We start from the raw sequence: 24752 nt of genomic DNA, 5'->3' as shown, positions 1-24752 counted from the left end.
CAGCTTTCACCTGCGAAGCGCAAGCAGCTCTACATCTACATTTACATCTACATGATTACTCTGCAATTCACATTTAAGTGCTTGGCAGAGGGTTCATCGAACCACAGTCATACTATCTCTCTACCATTCCACTCCCGAAAAGCGCGCGGGAAAAACGAACACCTAAACCTTTCTTTTCGAGCCCTATTTCTCTTATTTTATTTTGATGATCATTCCTACCTATGTAGGTTGGGCTCAACAAAATATTTTCGCATTCGTAAGAGAAAGTTGGTGACTGAAATTTCGTAAATAGATCTCGCCGCGACGAAAAACGTCTTTGCTTTAATGACTTCCATTCCAACTCGCGTATCATATCTGCCACACTCTCTCCCCTATTACGTGATAATACAAAACGAGCTGCCCTTTTTTGCACCCTTTCGATGTCCTCCGTCAATCCTACCTGGTAAGGATCCCACATCGCGCATCAATATTCTAACAGAGGACGAACGAGTGTAGTGTAAGCCTTCTCTTTAGTGGAATTGTTGCGTCTTCTAAGTGTCCTGCCAATGAAACGCAACCTTCGGCTCACCTTCCCCACAATATTATCTATGTGGTCTTTCCGACTAAAGCTGTTCGTAATTTTAACACCCAGGTACTTAGTTGAATTGACAGTCTTGAGAATTCTACTATTTATCGAGTAATCGAATTCCAACGGATTTCTTTTGGAACTCATGTGGATCACCTCACACTTTTTGTTATTTAGCGTCAACTGCCACCTGCCACGCCATACAGCAATCTTTTCTAAACCGTTTTGAAAACTATAGCTGTCTGTAGAGCTATGATGAAATGTTGCCATAGAAACGTTTACAAAAAAATGGCTCTGAGCACTATGGGACTTAACATCTATGGTCATCAGTCCCCTAGAACTTAGAACAACTTAAACCTAACTAATCTAAGGACATCACACAACACCCAGCCATCACGAGGTAGAGAAAATCCCTGACCCCGCCGGGGGTCGAATCCGGGAACCCGGGCGTGGGAAGCGAGAACGCTACCGCACGACCACGAGATGCGGGCGAAACGTTTACAAAGTCACATTGTACATGCGCGTACAGAAACCGTGTGGGGTCATGTATCCTAATTTGCATGCTGTACTTATACATTTGTGCATTACGCATATTTCTTTGTATACCTGTTTCACAACAGCGCAGATGTTTTTACAAATACATGGAAAATTTTTCGAAACTTCACTACAAACAGTTCATTATTTGTTTTAATTTCTAATAAAAAATTGACAGAATGAATATTCGGAGAATGCAGGGTTTATCAGTTAGTAGTTATATAAATGACTTTAGATGGAAGTTCCATGAGGCTCTTCGCAGCTGAAACTTCTGTGCACACTAGAAAATTGTTGCAGCAGAGATTCTGCAGTTAATGCAAGGACTGACAGTTGCTGAACATAAACAGATGTAACTCACAACACACAAATAAGCTGAAAGACCCGCTATTATCTGAAAAAAAAAACGATTGCCAAACAATCACTGGAAATAATGACATCCATGCGAGTTGCTCGTGCTGCTTTCACTTGCCACTGTTTTCAACTTCTTGTATGTCACTATGTGTGACTGTCCTTCAAATAATAAGAAATTTAGGATTTTTGTAGCAAATTCTTACAGTTTAGTGAAATATACAGTGCCATTAACATTTCTGACCGATGTGACGTTACGGTTGAGCAATCGACATGTGTCTGTGTATGTCAATATGACCTGCTTAGGGTGATACAGATAACCACGTCGCTCCACATATGATCACGTGAAGTTAATAACTGGTGTGCAATGGATGAATCAGTTTACTGAATGAATTATACAGGGATGGCCCTACCGTACGTGCAACATGTGTGCTGTAACTCACAAAGATGGCAGAGACAGGGTGTTCATCAGACTACTGAATGAAATAATGGTCACTATAAAGTCCTATTTAGGAGGGGTGTTCTGTAAATAATGCAACACAATTCTTCCTGAAAGCAGGTTGGTTTTATTCACGATTCCATTACATCGTCCGATTCCCCACACATCTGGCTACAAACCTCTATTTTCCAACATAATCTCTGTTCAATGCGATGGTCGTAAGTCATCTTATTGAGGGGTCTGTATGCCCGCATGCTACCACTCCATTGGTCGACGTCGAGACTAACGTCGCCCTGCATCAGTAACCTCCCAATCATCGACATACTGCATCCTAAGGAGTACTTCCTTAATTGAGCCACACAGATGGAAGTCGAAGTGTTCTGACAGGTGGATGAGAAAGAAGAGTCCAATGAAATTTTGTGAGCTTCTCTCGACTGCGCAGACTTACTCGTATATGAGCCCTTGCGTTGTCGCAGGCCGCTGTGGTCCGGAACCACGCGGCTGCTACTGTCGCAGGTTCGAATCCTGCCTCGGACATGGATGTGTGTGTGATGTCCTTAGGTTAGTTAGGTTTAAGTAGTGAAACATCCCCTTAGGAAAATTTATATTTTACTGTGCTGGAAAACCTCTACGTTATTTGATTTTCAAACAGCTGAGCAGAACTGAACGTACTGACATTTCGCTCTCTACTTATTCTGATCAGCACTAAACTGACACACAATATTTTTAGCGCAACGCGATCTGACTTTGAATAATCCCTACAAAAGAATGGCCCTGACTAACAATAACCTATACCTTTCATGAATCGCTTACCTCACAAAATCTTCGTTACTCGAACTAGAGCGAGCGCCAATACTGCCAGCTAAATAAAAGATTCTAACTACTGAAGGGACAAACTACTGATAGGCATATTTAGCAAATGAAAGATTTTCATAGAGAAAAAACAATGTATTTACCTTAAGAATGTTCAAAAGTCATCATATATATATCAATTCGTGATATCCAGTATTACAAATTTACTCTTTCTGATGGACAGACGTCCAGATCGTCCGCTCTCAAAATTCTGCTATCTCTCTCCCCACATCCAGCACTGCTGGCGGCTCACCTCCAACTGCGCAACGCTACGCGCTGTTCACATCCAACTGCCCAACATTACAATAGCAAATATTCCAACAATGCAAACCAGCCACAAACTGCACACAGCACAGTCAGTGATTTTCATACAGAGCACTACGTGGCGTTACCAACATAAAAACCTAAACAGCCTACTTACAGTCGTTCTAAGTCTTGGGGACTGATGACCTCTGATGTTAAGTCCCATAGTGCTTCGAGCCATTTTGAACCTTGCATTGTCAAGAAGTTAGTCTGAACTTCGTGTGTGTGTGTGTGTGTGTGTGTGTGCGTGTGGGTGTGTGGCAGTGAACGCGCAGAAGTCGATTCTTCTATTTACAGAGGGTAGCATAATGCACTTCAGACTTGATCGTTGCACCATGAGGGGGAAACATCAAAGAGAACAAACCCTTCAGAGTTGCTGAAGATGGTCACCATGACTTACCGAAAGAGGGTGCGGCTTTAAACTTTGCCTTAAAAAGAGAGGTGTTCTAGTGCCACTCCAAGGATTGTCATTTTCTTTCCAGTTCGAAGTGACGAACAAATGTTTCACCGCCTGCGACGAAGTTCGACAAAAAAACTCTCACGATAAGACGCGTACGTGCAAGCAATTCCGCACACATCATCCCTTGATGCTCTTTATGGTCTTCGTTAGACGGCAAGAATCACAGCAGGCACTCACTTTTGAGTACCCCAACTGGTGGACAAGTGTCAGTACTACCAACAAAAACCACCAGTTGTGCAGCGAGGTGTTTGTGATCCGTCGATCACCTAGAATGAGAGTGTCTGCACGTTCCAACATTGCACCTGCGTGCGGCCGGACGTTTGCGCGGCCTTGGGATAATGACAGGCACCTCGCCCAACGACTCGTCGTTCTTTTCCTCACTGCCAGGTCTCCGTAGACATTCTACAAGCGCCTTTGAGTATCTGCGATGCCCTGGTTGTCTGCCAATAGAAACTCAGTGACAGCTCTCTGCTTAGAGTGTTCCTCCGTTACTTACGTCGTTTTGAAGGCTACGTACAACGCCACCGACTATCGGAACTACATGCAACTACAGGGGCTGAAAAGGGAATATTCCACGATGCCCAACAGCAAACTAAGCGGAAACTGGGCGGAAAAAAAAATGTGTTGCATTACTTATTGAACGGCACTTGTATTACAAGGCCGTATAGAATTCGAACTAAACCCAAAGTGCACTAGTAATAAAGAAAGTTACATTCATGAATTATCAACACCTTTGCAACAACTTTGCAAAGGTGCTAGAGTCAACAAGTTAGGATCAGCACGCATTTGGTGAACCAACTAAATTCCCGAAAACTACATAGTGATTGTCGATTATTAATCAAGAACGTAGGTGCGTACTCACCCTCTGTCGTCGATCAGCGATACGTTGGCGTTCTGCTTGCTGAAGGCGAAGCAGGACCTCACTCGGATGCCATACATGCCTGCAAAACAGGGATGCACAACAGACACTTTAATTACGAAGTATACAGCAATGAAGACACAAAAAAATTGACAAGTCTCGATTTCACATAAGAAACACAACTACGACTCAGTCCCTATTTAATGTTCAGAAGGGTCTATGTGTGACAAGAAAGGAAATTTAGTCGATTTACCTTCTGAAGGCTTGGATGGATGAATAGATACGACAGATACATTGACATAATGAAAATTCTGCAAATCGTAAAAATGTGATGTTCCTTAACCCTATTAGCCTCAACAACATAAAAAATATTATATAAAATTAAAATCTTTCAATTTTGTTATCATAGTAGGCAATGGATAAAGTAGAAATATGCAAAAAGTAAACAAGGAGATGGTTTCACTTAGGAACCACGGGAACATTCTGTTTTCAGCCACTCATCATTTGTGTGATATATTTGAAAACAATTTCCAATTTTTTTCCTACGCAGCCTCACACCGCTAAACTCTCATGAACTAAAAATGACTAAAACACATTATAGTCCCAAATAACAAGCAAAACTAGGCATATAATGTAATAAATCCATGTCAAAAGTACATGCTTCTCCTGCTCTTTCATATCTAAACCGCTCATAAAAGCAGTAGTACAAACTCAAATTTACGTTACAATGCAGATATAAATACTTACTTTCGATATCACATTTCCTACAGTCATTTGGCACCAACTCCATGCTGAATGTTACTTTGAACGCTGTAAATGACTGCTACAGTGCATTACATTCGTAGATGTACCTAAGTGTATCGCAGATCGGTGGTTCCCATAAGGTTATCTAAAATTATTACATGGTGACTTAACTACTTACTCGATTATTCAGAGATTTTTCCTTGCTATGGAAATTGAACTAGTAAAAGTCGAAACTGGTAAATTAATTGTCTGGACTTACGTTGATCAGCCAGAACTTTACGACCACCTACCTAATATCCGATATGTCTACTTTTGGCTTGGATAACTGTGGCGATGCGTCGTGGCATGGAAGCAGTGAGACCTTGGTAGGTCGCTGGAGGGAGTTGGAGCACGCACACACACACACACCACTCAGTTTCCGCAAATTTCTGGAAGGGGTGCGATGAGATTTGACACCCCGTTGAATGACATCCCCGACGTGTTCGATCGGGTTCAGATCTGTCGGTTTTGGGGGCCAGCACTTTGATGGGAACTCGCCACAGTGTTACTCTAACCATTCCAGCACACTCCTGTGACATGACGCGTTATCTTGGTGAAAAATGCCTCTACCGTCGTGAAACATGATCAGCATAAAGGAGTGTAGGTGGTTTGTAACCAGTGTATGACACTCCTTGGCCGTCACGGTGCCTTGCTCGAGCTCCACTGGACCCATGGAGGCCCACGTAAATGTTCCCCAGAGCATAATGGAGCCGCTGCCAGCTTGTGTCCGTCCCGCAGTACAGGTGTCAAGGAGCTGTTCCTCTGGAAGACGACGGATTCGCGCCCTCCCATCGGCATGTTGAAGCACTCCGTCTTCAGGTCACAAGTGGCCCATCGGGACCATCCGACTGCCGTATCATCCTCAGATGAGGATGCGGATAGGAGGGGCATGTGGTCAGCACACCGCTCTCCCGGTCGTTATGATGGTTTTCTTTGACCGGATCCGCTATTATTCGACCGTGTAGCTCCTCAATTGGCATCACGAGGCTGAGTGCACCTCGAAAAATGGCAACAGTGCACGAGGCCCGGATGGTCACCCATCCAAGTGCCGGCCACACCCGACAGCGCTTAACTTTGGTTATCTGACGGGAACCGGTGTTTCCACAGCAGCAAGGTCGTTCCCTGCATGATGAAGAAGGTACAGTTATTCATCAGACCATGCAACGCTCTGCCATTGCGCCATCGTCCATCGCCGAAAGTACACATGGCAATTTCAGTCGTAGTTGCTGATGTCATAGTGTTACCATTGGCACATGAATTGGTCGTCGGCTGCGGAGGACCAACGTTAGGAGACCTGAGGTGTACTGTCTTTTTTCGACACACTTGTACTCTGACCACCATTAAAGTCTGATGTTAGTAATGTTATAAATGTATTTCGATGCAATCTAGTACTTTTAGGGTTCCGTAGCACAATCGGTAATTACGGAACCTTTGTACGATCACTTTGTTTTCTGTCTGCCTCTTTGTCCGATTGTTAAAAACCCTTTTACTCATGATCGCGTACACGTATCGAACTGAAATTTACGTCACTTACTGAGGTCTACGGTCCGTTGGCGGTCTCAAAGATTGAAGCTTCTATGACAATGCAATCAAAAGATACCGTCACTTATGTCACGTATTTTGACATCCGTAAACTCTCTCATCAAAACCTACAGGATACTTCCCGTTGACATAGGATCATGAAATTTGGCAAGAAGCAAGGTTTCATAGTAAAACTCAAGGAAACAATGCGAACATTGTTAATTTGCAATTATATCACATGCAAGAATTTCTTTTGTCATTTCTTATCGGATTGTCCATCTAAGACACCGTTTTCTCGGGACCGAACAGACGTATCAAGTTGAAACCTATGTCACACACTGAGGTCTATGGTCATTCGACGTAATAAACGTTAGCTTCTAAGTAAATACAATCAAAAGATACGGCCATTTATGTCACGTATTTTGATTCAGACTCACTCATCAAAACATATAGGGTACTTCCCGTTGGTCTAAAAGCATGGAATTTGGCAAAAAAACAAGTACAAAGCAAGTGTACAAATAAAGGAAGAAAATCCGACAGTGGCGAGTTTGTAATTATATTACAACAGAAAATATTTCTTTGTCATTTGTTATTTGTTTTCAAACTTGAAATTAAAACTTTCTCGAAAGTGTCGGAGCCGCGGGGTTTGAGTTGCCATGTCACGAACTGCGCGGTCCCTCCCGCCGGAGGTTCGGGCCCTCCCACGGGCACGTGTGTGTGTGTGTTTTGTTCTTAGCATAAGTTAGTTTAAGTAGTTCGTAAGTCTAAGAACCGATGGACTCAGCAGTTTGGTTTCTTAGGAATTCACACATTTGAAAGTGTTGGAATCTCTGGGACATCTTGCGAAGATCAATGTCGATAACAGACAAAAATCATCTAGATCCTCGACTCCTGGACTGGATGAACTGTATACGTAATTAAGTGTGTAAGGTACCCTAGGCGCTAGTCCTACTAGCACGTGGACTTTTATTTTTAGCTCACACTGGATGTGCGGCTGAAGACGCACACGGGAAAAGGGGACTGGCAACGGCACGGATGTCAGGCAAACGACAGGCATTTATAAGTTCACGCCGAAACAGGTAACAAAAAGATGAAAGTAGCGCATGGCCACTAGAACGACAGACCGACCTAACGATAGGGCGATAAAGTTTTGAAAAAATAAAAAGAAGACTTAAGCTAATTATCGGTTCTACATAGTCTTTAAAGAGCCCAAGGAAGTGGTTACAGTAATTAGTGGCTCACCGTCGGGGCGCGAGATGTCGGCGCGCAGCGTGTAGGGGCGGCCGTAGACGACCTCGGTGACCTTGCGGTCGTGGTCGAGCAGCTTGAGCGACACCAGCGACGTCTGGTTGTTGGCGTTCCGGAAGCCCGCCTTGCCGCACGTGATGACGTAGAACTTGTCGTTGGCCAGCTCCAGCGTGCGGTGGATGCGCACCGCCACCGGGACCTTCCGCTCCTCCGTCTTCTGCAACACCGCGCCAGCGCTCGCTTAGTTATGCAAAACAGCGCTGCTTAACACTGTCACCGGCACCAGAATGTTCATCGCGTTGCACGCCCTAAATCTAAACAACAATTAGTACCACCACTGCTGTTACTAAAGTGTGGGGACCTAGAAACGACGGAGAGGCTTCGTCCCACCATCGCGGTCCACAACCCCACAACAGGCTACAGCAGTCCACCCACCCCACCGCCGCCCCACACCGAACCCAGGCGTTATTGTGCGGTTCGGCCCCCAGTGCCCGCCCCCCCCCCCCCCCCCCCCCCCTCTACGGGAACGCCTCATGCCAGACCAGACGAGTGTAACCCCAAATGTTTGCGTGGTACAGTAATTATGGTGTAAGCATACGGGGAGACAGTGTTTGCACAGCAATCGCCGACATAGTGTAGGGGTACCAGCCAGCATTCGCCGAGGCAGATAGAAAACCACTTAAAAACCATCCACAGGTTGGTCGGCACACCGGACCTCGACACTAATCCGCCGGGCGTATTCGTGCCGGAGGCTGCACGCCTTCCCGCTCGGGAAGCAGCCCGTTAGATCGCGCGGCTAGCCGGGCGGGCTTGTTACTAGAATACTTTTTGCTATAAAAAAATTACTAGGCTGACCTAACTTTACCGCTGGGCTGTGAGGGTGCTTGTGTTTGTTGACACAGACGGGGTGGGAATGCAGATACACTATTTTCCAACATATCTACATGTGCATGACTTCACATCTACAAGACCGCTCTGCAGCTCGAATGCCCCATGCGAAGTTCGGAAGATTCAACTGGGAAGTGTTCTCGCATCCTCCACGTTCACCAATCTTGCCCTCGAGTGCGTTTTACATGTTGCTCCAGCTCAAAGTTCATCTTGGAAGTAAGCACTTCGACATCGATGATGCATTCAGATCAACAGTGAAAAGCTGGGTAGGAGCACAGGACCCGCCATGATACAATACCGGTTCGTAAAAACTTGTGTCACGTGACAAAAAAGCTTAAAAAACATGGTGACTATGTAACTTCCCCCGCCTCCCTCCCTGCACCCCCACTTCCATCTCATCGCTTACTGCCTGGCTGCAGCTTCTTATGGCGCACGATTTATTACTGTATTTCCAGTCCATGCGGTGACTGCCCCATCGCGTTTGTCCACATGTTCGTTTCGTGCTTGCGTTTATAGTGATAAACAAAACGCGGAGAGCCGGTGACTTTTTAGATGTGTGCACAACGACCGTCGACGCTCTCAGTTTATTCACTCAGAGGAAATACGACGGGTAAGCTGTTTATAGAATATGTACCTGTTTCAAAACACAGTAGTGAATACAAAAAACTTGAATGAATCTAAAGCTAGTCAGCTATTTTAAATAGCTGTGCATCGACCTGTGTTACGTTTGAAAGTTTTATTATTCTTCATTCTACTTGTGTTTCTCCGTTTAAAACTTTAATGCGACTTTTTTTCTGTTCTTTGTAGACCAGCTGTATAAATGGTAGACAAAAGAAAACGAGACAAATGAGAAAAACAAAGTAAACTGTCTTATTTCAAAAGTAATTGCCAGAACTGTTAACTCATTTATCCCGCTGTATAACAAGACGGTCGATGCGTGGGTAGGCCCCACATATTGCCAAAGTTGTTTCTACTACCCTGCAGAAGTTTCGCTGGGAAGCCCTTACACACCCTCCATACGGTCCTGATCACTCCCCACGCGAGTTCCACATTTTGCTTCGAACGAAATGGTGCACCCGTAGGAATAGTTATGGTCCTATTAGCAACTGCAAACATTCCTTCCATTAAGATAATGACCTTCTTTTCTCACAGTGCGACACATGTATTAGCATTTGTGCCGAGTACTTTTGAAATAATAAACAGTTTAATTACGAACTTTTCATATGTCTCGTTCTCATTTGACTGTCTCCTATAGATTGCAGGAGGAGAAATGAAAAATTCAATTTAATTTCTTACAGAATATTACGCTCTTTGTTTATTCCGCACATCGGCAAAGCTATACGTAACAATAACTTTCTTTGGCCTACTATAAATTAGAATAATAAACGAAAAAATGGTCTAGCATACTGATGACCTCAGATGTTAAGTCCCATAGTGCTCAGAGCCATTTGAACCATTTTTTAGTTGGATGGCGTGATTTCAGTCTCTTACGATTTAAAAGTGGCAGGCCGCTATGCACGGGTAGGTTAGAATTCTTGGACATCTCGTGGAATTCCCTCTTAAGGGCAGTACATCAGCGTAGATCAGGAGGCATTACACCAGTTAACAGTGGAAGCCAATAAACTGAAGTAGATCTGATTTCGCCAGATATTGTGCGCATTGTCGTATTCAGCTGGGTGTCAAAAAGCCATGTTGACTGTTCATCCAAACTGGTGCACAATACTCTGCACCTGAGTACACCAAGCTCAGAGCTGAAGATCGCAGGGTGGTTACTGAAGACCCCCTGGTAGTTCCGCATAGCTTATGGAGGATGTTGTTTCGAGTCCTCAACTATTGAGGTAAGTTAAGAAGGTGCCGTTTGAAGCATAATGTACGGCCCAGGATGACACCAAGATATTTTGGGTTCCAATTATGACGAAGAACTCTGCTTCTGAAACTTACTTCCAGTTTTACATTCGCCAACCGTCCGCGTGTTTAACCTTAAAATACCCTACACGTGACTCCTGGGTGGTGCTAATTGAGCAACAGTGATTACAGGCAGCGAGACTATCCATTGGATCTCCTGGAAATGACATATCAACTAAATTGCAGTAACAGTTCTTTTCAGAGCCCATTAACAAGAAACACTGGACCAACTATATCAGACACCTTCAACTGAATATCGAAAGCATTAGCAGGCCAAAGTGTGAATACCTGTCAAAATTGTTCCTGGACAACGATACCGATGTCGTCGCCTTTCAGGAAATTCGCGTTTTCATCGAAGAACATTCTAAAGCCGAAGTCGAATTCCTGGCTATTCTGTACTTGGTGTAACTTACCACGAGGTGTATGGAATTGCTACGTATGTCCGTAACAACATATACGAAGCTTCACTGATTTCTGTAAGTAATTTGATAAAATTATAGAAAATACATGTTATGAAGGCCAGCATTATTCCGTACAATATCTACACAATCATTTTATCGAAGACAGGACTCAACTTGGATTTGATTTTATTTTCTCGCAGCATCTGCGTGTATTGTCCTCTATTAAAATGTAGGCGCTACTGTAATTATTTTCTTGTCTTGTTCAGCCATTGCATTATACAGTTTAGAGACACTACGGATATTTCTCCTCTATTCTAAAATTTTAACTTATTAGTTGAGTTAAAGAAATATTTGCTGAAATTGGTATTAAACTCTGCGATGAGTGAAAAGAAGAAGAAAAGAAAGGAAGGTGCATTTACAGTCCGCTATGATGTCGAACCTACTACTGTCTCCCAGTCACGATTGCTTTCAATCAGCATTTTCCACACATAGGAAATCTTTGGCTCCTATTTCACCCGAAAATCCAAATAGCTATGCTACTTGCAACAAGACGATATCTGAAAGACGATAATATTTATAGTATAGACTCTACACTCGCATGAAATATCTGTGTGTAACACTTACAGAAACTATTCTGTATGTTTTGTTACCTAACGATGCAACATTGCCGTAAACGTTTCCATCACCAAGAAAGAAAGGAACCTGGGTGTCGAGCGCTCTTCAGTCTTGAAATGAATTAACGCCGCTAGTTGCGCCCGGAGTAATGCGGTGTGTTCATCGGATGTGTGAATGGGAGGGTAGATTCGCTGCATAAGAGGGCCTGCAATAGTTCCGAAGGTGAGCCAACAATAGCGGCCTTTCAGGATTCACCGTTCTCCTCTCGGAAGCTCCCTCGACTGCAGTAACTACAGAATTGCAATGCCAGCTGACCTTGTAACCTCAGCAGTTTCCACTAACATCGTCTCTCTTCCGCTCGCTTCGTCCAAGGTTCACTGAATGGCTGATGAGCCAATCCCTGAAGACGAAGTGAATATTTAATTGATACCCAAGGCAGATCAAACGCCCTGCAATGTGTTCTTCGCAGTTTCCTTCCTCGATCATAAAATATTTCACATCGGTCTTATGATGAGAAGGTCGTAGTTCATCAAATATCATGACAGACTTCTCTCGACGGCGTCTGAAAGAATGCAAACCTCCTTGACGAGGGTGCTTCCACGTTGATTTTTTTTTTTACTTATTTGAAGCGTCTAATCAACACTTTTACTCACCGCATGGATGCCATGAGATAGTTACCAAACATTTGAATTGAATTAAACACACTGAGTCGTAAGTTTCGAGGTAGTTGTTGCCTGGCAGCTTGTGATCGAATTATCACATAGTAATACATAATGTAATATGCACACCCCAATAGTAGTATAGTCGTTTCCTTAATGATGTATGAAAACTGCAAACAATATTCATTACTGCCACTGATTGCACTGCTAATTACTTCTTCTTCCCCTCTCCTTTTATTACAGTGAGGGAAACCTGTTATTTTCTCCCGCGCTGGCAGTATTCTTTACAAGGCTCGTAACTTAGACGAACCACAGTGTCGTAAACGTATTCACCGTGCATTGTGCGAGAAGATAGAAGGAATCCTTTTGGCAAAATAAAATCTGAAAGGCAGGTGGAAAACTCAGAGCTTGAGGTCATGGGAGTGGCTGTCGCTCGCGACTGCTCGCGATGTTCGCCTAAATCCAAGTGAGAGGGTCGCGTTCACAGTAAATATTTTACATTGAAGAGCGAAAGAAACTGTTACACCTGACTAATACCGTGTATGGCCCGCGCGAGCATGCAGAAGTGTCGCAACACGACGTTGCATGGACTCGACTAATGTCTGAAGTACTGTTGGAGGGAATTGACACCCAGAATCCTGCAGGGCTGTTCATATATTTGTAAGAGTACATGGGGGTGGAGATCTCTTCTGACCAGCACGTTGTAAGGCATCCCAGATACACTCAATAATGTTCGTCTCTGGGAAGTTTGGTGGCCAGCGATAGTGTTTAAACTCAAAAGAGTGCAGCCAATCTGCAATTCTGGAAGTGTGGGGTGACGCATTGCCCTGCTGGAACTGCCAAAGTCCGTCGGAATGCACATTGGACATGAATGGATGCAGATGATCAGACAGGATACTTACGTATGTGCCACCTGTCAGAGTCGTATCTAGTACTATCAGGGGTCACATACCACTCCAGCTGCACACGTCCTACATCATTACAGTCTCCACCAGCTTGAACAATCCCTTGTTGAAATGCAGGGTCCATGGATAGGTAAGATTGTATCCATACCCGTACACATCCATCTGCTCGATACAATTTGAAATGAGACTCACTCGACATGGTAACATATTTCCAGTCATCAACAGTTCAATGTCGGTGTTGACTGGCCCAGGCGAGGCGTAAAGCGTTGTGGCGTGCAGTCATCAAGGGCATACAAGTGGGCCTTCGGCTCCGAAAGCCCGTATCGATTATGTTTCGTTGAATGGTTCGTACGCTGACATTTGTTGATGGCCCAGGACTGAAATCTGCAGCAATTTACGGAAGGGTAGCACTTCTATCACGTTGAACGACTCTCTTCAGTCGTCGTTGGTCCCGTTCTTGCGGGATCTTTTTCCGGCGGCAGCGATATTGGAGATTTGATGTTTTCCCTGATTCCTGATATTGACAGTACACTCATGAAATGGTCGTACAGAAAAATCCCCACTTCATCGCTACCTATGAGATACTGTGCTCCTCGCTCGTGTGCCGACTTAACTCCACGTTCAAACTCACTTAAACCTTGACAACCTGTCATTGTAGCAGACTATACAGGCGTTGCCGACCGCAGCGCCATGTTCTGCCTGTTTACATATCTCTGTATTTGAATACGTATTCTTATACCAGTTTCTCTGGCGCTTCAGTTTAGTAGAAGGACCGTTCACCTGGTCATGTCAATGTGCAAGAGTTTCCACTGGCCGATGCTGGAAATCTGTCTTGTAGTAGAAGAGATTCTCTACCTTCCTCCACATGCGAATCCATTACTGATTAACCATGACAAAATCCGTGAGAGTAGGAATTAATTAAACTTATTATTATTGGTCAGCACTCACACGGCCTACTGCAATTGGCTGGCGATATTCCTACGTGGGCAATAATAGCCAGGTTTCAGAGAGTAAAGCCAAAACAGACTGGCGGTACAGAGATTGAAGTGAACACATTTGCTGCTGAGATGTCAAAGATAGATTCGCTTCAGGAGTGCCAACGAGAATGCACTTCACTTTAGTCAACCTGAGAGAGAGAGAGATGTCACCAAAACAGAAGAGTTAAGGATTCAGGGTAAAGGATGCAGCGTGGGGTGGCAGTTAGAGATCGTGGCTAGCAGTTTGCGTTGCGCCAGCAGATCCGAACGCACCGTGACCCTGGACCCGACCGCTATAATATCGTGCACTACAAAGGTGGAAATGTCGGGGAAGACCAGCTTCGCAGGGAGGAGGGATTGGCCTGTGAATGGGCGGCTTTAGAGCAGAGTGCAGGGCTCGAGCTGGTTGGATTGTTTTTGGGGGGAGGAGACCAGACAGTGAGGTCATCGGTCTCATCGGATTAGGGAACCTTTCAAAGGAACCATCCCGGCATTTGCCTGGAGCGATTTAGGGAAATCACGGCAAACCTAAATCAGGATGGCCGAACGCGGGATTGAACCGTCGTCCTCCCAAATGAGAGTGCTCGAGCTGGACTGAAATTTCCAGTTGGTACCACAACCGTCTTCCACCTTCCATGCCCCCTCCTACCCCCTCCCCCCCAATACTCCCCCACCCCCCTACACACACACACCGTTTACAAGCGGTGATGATGAGCCGTCGATGTAACCACTGTGGCGAGCGGGACGCAAAGCTAGTTAAATTGCATCAGGGTTTAGTAGCACAGTTTTAGCATTCACCGCCAGCTAGTTGCACCTGTCATTCGCTTTGATGACTCTCTCGGAGGTCGTACTTTACGGGATTCTTTCTTCAAACCACTAAGCCTTTGCACAATCAGTGGCAACATCTGCGATTGGATTTCATGTTATGATTTCATGTGTCCACCCACCTGTACTTAGTCTACAGTCATAATTACAACCTTTGATCCACTTAGTAAATATTTATAAGTTTGATTCAGTGGGTAAATCTTTTTATTTTATGCCTTACGGCAAGAAACTAAATTATTATACTAACTGCAGGTTTCCTTCTTTAGTTAGGTGTGTGTCTGCATTAGAACACCCATGTGAGGTATGGTATTGGTAACTCTAATTCAATAAAGCGTTGTCCATAGTGAGAAATTGTGTCTCTTAAATTTGCATAATCCTATGGCGAGCTTCCCTTCCCTATATGCCACCAGTGTTGGGACTTGTACAATCCCAGGGGTATGCTAGATAACTTAACCGACACCTCACACAGTGGTTAGCGCAGCCATACCGCTATCCACATTTAGATTTTTCGTGATTTCCTCAATCGCTTAATGCAGATACCAGGATGGTTCCTTTTAAAACACTCAGGCCGATTTCGTTCCGCAGGTTTCCCTAATCCGAGTTTGTGCTCCGTCTCCAACGACTTCACTGTCGATGGGACGTTAAACTCTAATCTTTCTTTCTAAATGTACTGCAATGAAATGAATGCACTAGTTGGATTGAGATCGGTGTAGATGCAGTGACATAAAGCGATATCAGTGCAGAACGGTAAGAACTGCTAAATCTGGAACATAATGAATATCTCGCGACAATCGAAAATTTGTGGTGGTGGTGGTTAGTGTTTAACGTCCCGTCGACAACGAGGTCATCAGAGACGGAGCGCAAGCTCGGGTTAGGGAAGGATTGGGAAGGAAATCGGCCTTGCCCTTTCAAAGGAACCATCCCGGCATTTGCCTGAAGCGATTTAGGGAAATCACGGAAAACCTAAATCAGGATGGCCGGAGACGGCATTGAACCGTCGTCCTCCCGAATGCGAGTCCAGTTTGCTCACCACTGCGCCACCTCGCTGTTGGGGTCGTTCTTATCCTCTTTCTTGTACACTGGCACCACCTTCATTATCTTCAGTTTTTTCCTGAAAAATTCCATCTCTGAAAGAACAGTTTGCTATGTTCAGCAGTTGTGTTATTATCTACACACTTACTGGCTTTATTACATGATTTGATATTTCATCTTCACCAGCTGATTTCTTGGACTTCAGTTTCTGTATAGTTTTCCGTAGTTCATCTTGCGTGACTGGTCTTACGAACTTAGTACTGCTTGATCTTTCTGTTACCTTAATACTCTTCTTTTTTTGGCTATTTCTTTCCAATTTTAAGTTTTCTACTACACTAATATAGTTATTATTCAGTACGTTTGTTATTTCCATATCATATGTGACCACTGTGTTGCCTATTTTAATTGGCCTAATACCTTCTTCTTTGTTTGACCATCTTTTTCCTTTCTTTCAGCATTAATTGCATTCCAAGTTGCCTTTGCCTTGTTTTTTAAGTTCGTTATGGTGGTGTCAATTGCAATTGCTTTTGCTTCTCTTATTGTTTTTCTATACTTCTTTTTTAACATTTTGTAGTTTTCAGCTTCGCCCATCCGTCTCAGATCCTGCAGCTTCCTTCGCTGTTCTAGTATTTCACTAGTAGTCCACTGTGTTTGATCTTGCAGCCTTTCTTGTCTCTTTACTTTGGGAAATGCTACATTAAAATGGTATTTAATTGTTGAAATAAAGCTTCATATTTTTCATTTACACTCTGGGCCTGTAGGGTTTCATTCCAGGTTTCCTTACTTAACATTGTTCTAAAGCTGTTGATATTTTGTTCACTGATGATACTAATTTCATTGGTTCTTTGTTTTGGTTCTGATACTGTGTCATTACTTCTGCAAAAGCTGATTAGTTGTCCACGATGATCAGATATTTCTGTCTGAACTCCATGTGACTCATAGTTATACATATTAGTAATTATGTTGTCAATAACTGTCTCACTTTGTGCAGTCACTCTTGTTGGTGCAGTTATTGTTACTTTCAAGTTATGCTGTATTAACAATTATTCAGAATCGTGTCTTATTTTTGTCTTTTCCCATTTCGATGTTGAAGTCTCCACATATAATAAGGTTTCTCTCCATATTCATTCTCAGTAAGCTAGCAATTTTTTCCAGAAAGATGCTAATATTGCAACATGGTGATCTGTACACACAAAACCCTTCAAAATCCCCTGTCACTATACTGGTAACTTCAAAGTCTTTTTCTCTAGCTATGGGCAATGTAGCAGCTTCACTGTTTACATTCTTTAGAAGGATACCTGTTTCAATATATATACAAATGCCGCCACCCTTATATTTAGATCTGCAGAAGTAACTAGCTAGTTTGTAGTCCTTTATTGCAACATTACCTATTTTACTTTGTTAGTCCATGTTCACTTATGCATAATATGTCTGGCCTTACTTCACTCAGGAGTACTTCTGCTTCTAATTTTTTGTTACCGAAGTATTGAATATTTTGATGAAGTGCGTTTATGTAATTTTTCTTTTGTTGGTCTACATGTTGTGAGCTGCATTCCGAGGCAAATTCCTTAGCATCATCTTTTTTTGTATGGTGGTTATATTTTTCTTTTCCAGCTAGAGTGTATGGTTTTTTCACCCTTGTCAGGCCATATTAGTTTCCCTTGCTTCTAATGATTTTGCAGACATCTGCAAACAATCTGCTGAATGTTACAGACCCCAGTCCATTTAAATGCAAACCATCCTTAGCTAGTGAGTTTTCACATAGGAATTTGTTTGGGTCTATAAAAACTGCCCCAAGACGATCACATTGTTCTTTAGGAGCACTTTTTATTTTGGCGATACATTTTTCACTCACTGACCTTCTGTTTATGATTCCGCTAAGTATCAGCCAAGATCCTGCATACATATTTCTTTCAGAACGAATCATGTTTCTTGTTTCATTCGCCATTTCTTCCTCACTGCTGCTCCTTCGTTCAAACGTGTTTATAATTATGTCTGGTTTCAGAATCTGGTTCTGTAGTAGCTTGTCTTGCATTGATCATATTTTTAAAATGTTTACCGAGTTGTTGTGTTCTAATTCCAGGTCGTATGTCAATCTAGCAATTGGAGACAGCAATATTCTTCAGCAGCAAATCGCCAATTAGTAAAAAGTCATTTTCCTTTTGTTGCGTATCTGTCGCCTTGTTTTTCCTTTTTCTGTATGTCACCACCTTCCATTTATATTTATCTTCCAGGTTTTGGCTTACTAAGTTTACCGAGACATCAACGAAAACACTTGAAATGTTGTTGTTTTTAAAGTCCGATCGTTCACTCGTATTTTTGCGATCTTCTTGCTTTTCCATTTGATGGTTTTTACACACACACAGGACTTCTTTTCTGGAATTAATGTAACGTTTCTTTCTTGATGGTCGAAAGTTCGGTTTTTAATTCCTCAATGTCACTTTGTAGTAACTTTATAGTTTAGTTTTTTGTATCAACTTCGTCACGTAACAACTGTGACATGTCCACGGAAAATCATCACTGACGAATTTTAGATTTACTTCTTGTGTAACCATTAGTTGCATTTGATACACAGAATACACTTCATCACACACTTTTCACATTCTCTACACGAAAGTAGCCAAATTGGTATATACCTTACTGATTAAATGAAGTTGTCATATTCCATTTAAGAGTGTCACCATGCCTAATTTTTTTATTTCTGGATTTACACAGTTTCTCATAAATAAGAGCAAGTTGAAGCCTGACAGAAACGCACATACATGTAAATATTATTGTTGAATCTTCTGCTTCTCACTAACTATGAAATAGCTGTTCACATTCTGGAGAAGTAGGGAAATTCTTTCGAAACACATGTGGAAGAAAGATACATGCATTAAATGTGTTAGTAGCATCTTAAAGCCAACAGTTCAGCAGTTTTGATGTACATTGTGTGAACTGAGACTTTCATTCATTCTTTTGTATATTTACAACTTCATTTTGAATAAAGAAATTAAAATGCTGAGCTATTTTGTGAAATTTAACTCTAGAAATGTTTCATAAACTGGTCACTGTCTTTGCAGCCTAATACTACAAACAATGCATCAGCAGATCTCCTGGGGCTTAGCACACCTCCAGCTTCTCAGCCTCCAGCGACGAGTTATCTGTTAGATGTCTTTGGAGATATGTACTTTCAAAACAATGCCACTGTGAACAATGTCACCCAGGCTGAGAGCAACGCTAAGAAGCTAGTATAAATTAATACAAAATTTAGTTGTTGCTGAAATGCATTTTATATTTATGTCTACATTTGTCTGTGTCCATGTTTGTGTGTAAAAATAATGGTGTCTTATTTGAGAATGACTTAATACAAATTGGAGTGAAATCAGAATTTAGACAAAATCTTGGGAGATTGGGGCTCTTCTATGGAAATAAAACGTCCTTCCCATTACAGGTAAAAAATTGCTTTAAATAATTAATTTCTTTCTGATGCTCATTTAAATGTTAATATAATATATTTCTGATGTTGCTTTCTGCAGAGCTTTGTACCACGTCTTTCCATATCAGATGAACTTGCACCAAAACTTAACCTTCAAACAAAGCCTGTGGAACCACCCATCCTGGAAGCTGGTGCACAGATACAGCAGATGATAAATGTTGAATGTGTGGAAGATTTTATAGGTATTTAATATATAAGCTTTATATAAGACTATATTTAAACCTATATATAATGTAAGAATAGCCAAGTTCCAGACTTTTAGCTGTTGAGTCCTGCCATGGAAAACTCAATGAAATTAACCAGATGAGCATAAGTAGCTAAAGTTCAAGTGATGAGTAAATAAAAAAATCATTTCATTAGTTAGTTAGTTTTCAGTTATTTGTGTGACGTGCAAGATTATATTAAAGTAATGTATCTGTTTATGTAGTGACCACTGACACACACAGAGTACTGAAGAAAATGTTCTTAATCAAAAACCAAAAATGAACTTAGTAGTCTGTGACAGTACTCACATTACCAGTAAAAAAAAAAGCTAATGAAAGATTTTTTTGTGAATGATACCAGTAAAAGGATACAAAATTTAAAAAATAATTAGTAGAACGGTTCCACAAGCTAACAGAAGTAAACAGTGCATTGGAGAGGGAGGGAGAGTGTGTGTCAGTCATTGCCACTTTGATATGTCATATGTGCAAAATAATATTATGAGAAGGAAAGTTGCTATTCACCATACATTGGAGATGGTGAGTCGCAGATAGACATAACAAAAAGACTCTCACAATTAAAACTTTCAGCAATTAATGCCTTCATCAACAATACACACACATGCACATTCGTGCGCGTGCACCCTCTCACACGACTGCAGTCTCAGGCAACTAACACCACACTGTGAGCAGCAGCACCAGAGCATTATGGGAGTGGTGACTGAGTGGGGGTAAGGTGGTGGCTGGGGCAGGGAGGGGGAGGGATAGTATGGTGGGGGCTGGCAGCCAGTGAAGTGGTGCAGGTTAGACGGAGGGCAGGGGGAGGTGGGGAGGGGGGGGTGAGAATTAGAAAAGGAAAGAAATAAAGAAACTCGATGTGGTGGTGGAATGACGGCTGTGTAGTGCTGCATTGGGGACAGGGAAGGGGCTGGATGGCTGAGGACAGTGACTAACGAAGGTTGAGGCCAGGAGGGTTATGGGAATGTAGTATATATTGATATATTGCAGGGAAAGTTCCCACCTGTGCAATTCAGAAAAGCTGGTGTTAGTGAGAAGGATCCATATGCACAGGCTTTGAAGCAGTCATTGAAGTGAAGGATATCATGTTTGGCAGCATGTTCAGCAACAGGGGGTGGTCCACTTGTTTCTTGGCTGCAGTTTGTTGGTGGCCATTCATGTGGACATACAGCTTGTTGGCTGTCATGCCTACGTAGAATGCAGTACAGTGGTTGCAGCTTAGCGTGTAGACCACATGACTGGTTTCTCAGATAGCCTTGCCTTTGATGAAACAGGTGATGTTAGTTACAGGACTGGAGTAAATGGTTGTGGGAGGATGTATGGGACAGGTCTTGCATGTAGATCTGTTACAGGGGTATGAGCCATGAGGTAAGGGATTGGGGGCAGGAGTTACGTAAGGAAGGACGAGTCTATTGTGTAGGTTTGGTGGATGACAGAATACCACTTTGGGGGTGGGGGCGGGTGGGGGGGTGGGGTGGGGAGGATAGTGGGCAGGACATTTCTCATTTCACGGCACGATGAGAGGTAACCAAAACCCTGGTGGAGAATGTAATACAGTTGCAACTGTCCTAGGTGCTACTGATATGTGAGGAGACTGCTCCTCTGTGCCCAGACGGTGGGACTTCCACTTACCTCATGGCTCATATGTCTGTATTTGACCTAGATGCAAGACTTGTCCCATACATACTTCCTCCACCACTTACTCCAGTCCGGTCACTAACTCTCCTATCCCTTAAAGAGGCAGGGTTACCTGCGAAACCAGTCATGTGGTCTAAAAGTTAAGCTGAAACCACTGTGCTGCGTTCTATGTAGGCATGACAACCGACAAGCTCTCTGTCCACAAGAATGGCCACTAACAAACCGTGGACAAGAAACAAGTGGACCACCCTGTTCCTGAACACATTGCCAAACATGATATCCTTCATTTCAGTGACTGCTCCACAGTCTGTGTCATATGGATCCTTCCCACCAACCCCACCTTTTCTGAATTGTGCAGGTGGGAACTTTCCCTGCAATATATCCTATGTACCTGTAACCCTCCAGTCCTCAGCCTTAGTTAGTGACTGTCCTCACCCATCCAGCCTCTTCCTGTCCACATTCCAGCAGTACACAGCCGTCATTCCACCACCACACCCAGTCTTTTTATTACTCTCCTTTTCCGCTACCTTCCTCCTTACCTCTCCTGTGCCCTCAGTCTAACCTGCAGTACTTCACTGTTTGCCACACTCACGACACTACCCTTCCCCCACCCCGTCATAGCCTCCTCCTTACCCCCACCCAGTCACCGCACCCATCAAGCAGTGGTTCTGTTGCTCTCAGTGCGGTTTCATTCGTCTGAGACTGCAGTTCTGTGTGTGTGAGTTGCGTTTGCATGTGTGTGCATGTACACGAACATGCGTGCATGTGTGTGTGTGTGTGTGTGTGTGTGTGTGTGTGTATTGCTGATGAAGGCCTTAATGGCCAAAAGCTTAATTGTGAGAGTCTTTTTGTTGTGCCTATCTGCGACTCGGCATCTTCGCTGTATGGTGAGTACCAACATCCCTTCTCATAATATTGTTACATGGAACAAGATAGGAGTGGAAAATGTGATTATATTAGTTAGTTAGTTAATTACGTGTGCCATTGATCAGTCTCACGGTAACGTTATGATGTGAGAAATGCACATGTAAATGATGGTGATTTCAAGCTATAGATTTATTTATTCCTATTCAACAATTCATCTGTAGTATAGAAAGATTTGCCAAGGAGATAACATTACAATTTATTTTTAAAACTGTTCCTGCTGTCTGTCAGGCATTTTAATTCATCTGGTAATTTATCGAAAAGTCTTACATGAGTATGTTTTACTCCTTTCTGAGCCAAAGATAGGTTAGGTAGAGGATAATGTTAGTCTTTGAACTGCAATTAAAATGAACTGAAGGTGAGCAGGACTTGTAGCCAATCAAATGGATTGTAAGATGTACTAAAGAAATTATTTGACGAGTTCAAAGAGATCAGGAAAGACCTAAGCAACACCTCAATGGAAAATTGGTGGATGACATTACAAAACATGCAGAGACAACTTGGATGCTCAGAAAAGTTTAAGGGAGGCCTTTATTTAGCAGTGAATGTCTGTCAAATGAGTGGTTGGGTGGTCAGCATTGCAATCTGCTTCAGTGTATCTTCTTAGCTCGAATTTCATGTGGTTGTATGTTAATACCTGCTTAAGTGCAACACCTTCAGCCAAATTTCATGATGTGCAGATGTGAATGTGAAAGTTTCTTTTTCTCAAATGTATGCAATAAATTTCAAATCTAAATGTATGTAATAAGTTGAATCATGCGTAACTCCCATAAAAAGTCAATGAAGCCTTTGAAGTGAAAGTTTCCTTGAGACATAGTTCATCCGTCAGAAATGAGATGAGCTGGTATAGGTCCAGAATATTGTGTGCCATGTCTCTGGCAAACTGATCATATAGTACTTGGCCTTCGCCATCTGAGGAACTTACAACTTTACACAGTTTAGCGAAAGAAACTGTATTTAATTACTGATTGAACTAGGTAACAATGGTGCCAGTTCATCACTCTATGTCAATAAATGTTTCAAGAAAATTATTTACAAAAGAATTTATAAATACATTGAGAAAAGATGTATAATGTACTCTTTAACATGTGGGTGTTGCAAGTTTTCTAACTTTTGCTTAATTGCATGCTGCTTCTGTGATCAGTTCCAAAAAAAGTTTTTGTTTTGTTCGTTATGATATTAATTCTGCATGTTTTAATAAAAATGAACTATTGTTTCAGATGCCCCAAGTATGAATATCACCTTCATATATAACAATGTACCCCAGAAGTTAACCATAAAACTTCCACTAACAGTTAATAAGTTCTTCGAACCAACTGAAATGAATGGTCAATCACGTTTTGCACGGTTGGAAAACCTTGGTGGGTAAGTAAGAGTTACGAAAAATATTTTTTATTTCAGCAATCCAACTAATTACTAATCATTCTGAGTAGCTTTGAGAATCTGCTGTAAGTCTTAAATATAAATCAAGAAAATCTGTGCTGCCATATTTGAGTGACACCTTCAAAATTTAGCTTTATCTGTTAGGCATCATTGGGTAAGCAAGAAAAGATTTTCGAAGAAATAATATTCGTACTTCTGACACTTCAATGAAGAGTAATTAAGCATTTTTGTGCTAGTGATATAATGTGCATTTGCATGAGTTTGGGTTTGTATGTTTAGTGCAAATGGAAACCTTATTGGCCAAAAACTTGCTTGCTTGACAGTCTTTTTGTTGTGCCTATCTTTGACTCAGTACCTTTGTTACATAGTGAGTAGTAATCTATCCTTTTCATAATACTTGATGGCTACTCCCCATGTAGCAAAGGTGTTTGGTCGCAGACAGGCACAACAAAAAGACTGCTAAACATGTAAGCTTTTCTCTCTCTCTCTCTCCCTCTCTCTCTCTCTCTCTCTCTCTCTCTCTCTCTCTCTCTCTATCTCTCTCACACAGACACACACACACACACAGAAAGCACATTCAAACGTGAAAGACAATGTTCAAAACATTATGGAAAGAGGTGGGTGTGTGTGTTTATCGTCAACAGTTGACATAATAAATATGTATAAATTCTTATATCGCCTCTACCCAGCATAGAAGGGTATTAGTAATCTTGCAATTTAAAAAAAAGTAAGTTAGTTTGACACTGTAGTTGTGAGACCACAAGAGGTAGCTTCAGCCGCACAGTCGGAGAGGATTTACTTCCGCCGCACACAATGGCCCGTTTCACTGAGGATAGGTGAGAAGTACAGCGTGACAATTATTGAACTATATGAAATAAAATCTTCATAACTTCTGAACGGTTTGAGTTAGGATGTTCAAACTGCACGGCTAGCCGCGGAGCATGAGAGAATTAAAATTGTTCGGTTTAGCGACGAAGCTCACTTTCATTTGG

General features: G+C 42.5%; 1 protein-coding gene across 1 annotated transcript in view; it reads right to left on the bottom strand.

Moving 5' to 3' along the window:
- The window catches only part of LOC126281455 (uncharacterized), a 457459-nt gene that overhangs the window by 43392 nt on the left and 389315 nt on the right, over positions 1–24752 (bottom strand). The window contains exons 4-5 of the mRNA XM_049980440.1: positions 7907–8129; positions 4364–4442 (exon numbers count right to left, since the gene is read on the bottom strand). Of these exons, the coding sequence (XP_049836397.1) occupies positions 4364–4442; positions 7907–8129 (302 nt within the window). The remainder of the gene's footprint in view (positions 1–4363; positions 4443–7906; positions 8130–24752) is intronic.

Source organism: Schistocerca gregaria, chromosome 7 (assembly GCF_023897955.1).
Source record: "Schistocerca gregaria isolate iqSchGreg1 chromosome 7, iqSchGreg1.2, whole genome shotgun sequence".
NCBI lineage: Eukaryota > Metazoa > Arthropoda > Insecta > Orthoptera > Acrididae > Schistocerca > Schistocerca gregaria.
Note: the sequence above shows the minus strand (reverse complement) of the source record. Positions and strands in the feature narration are given on the sequence as shown.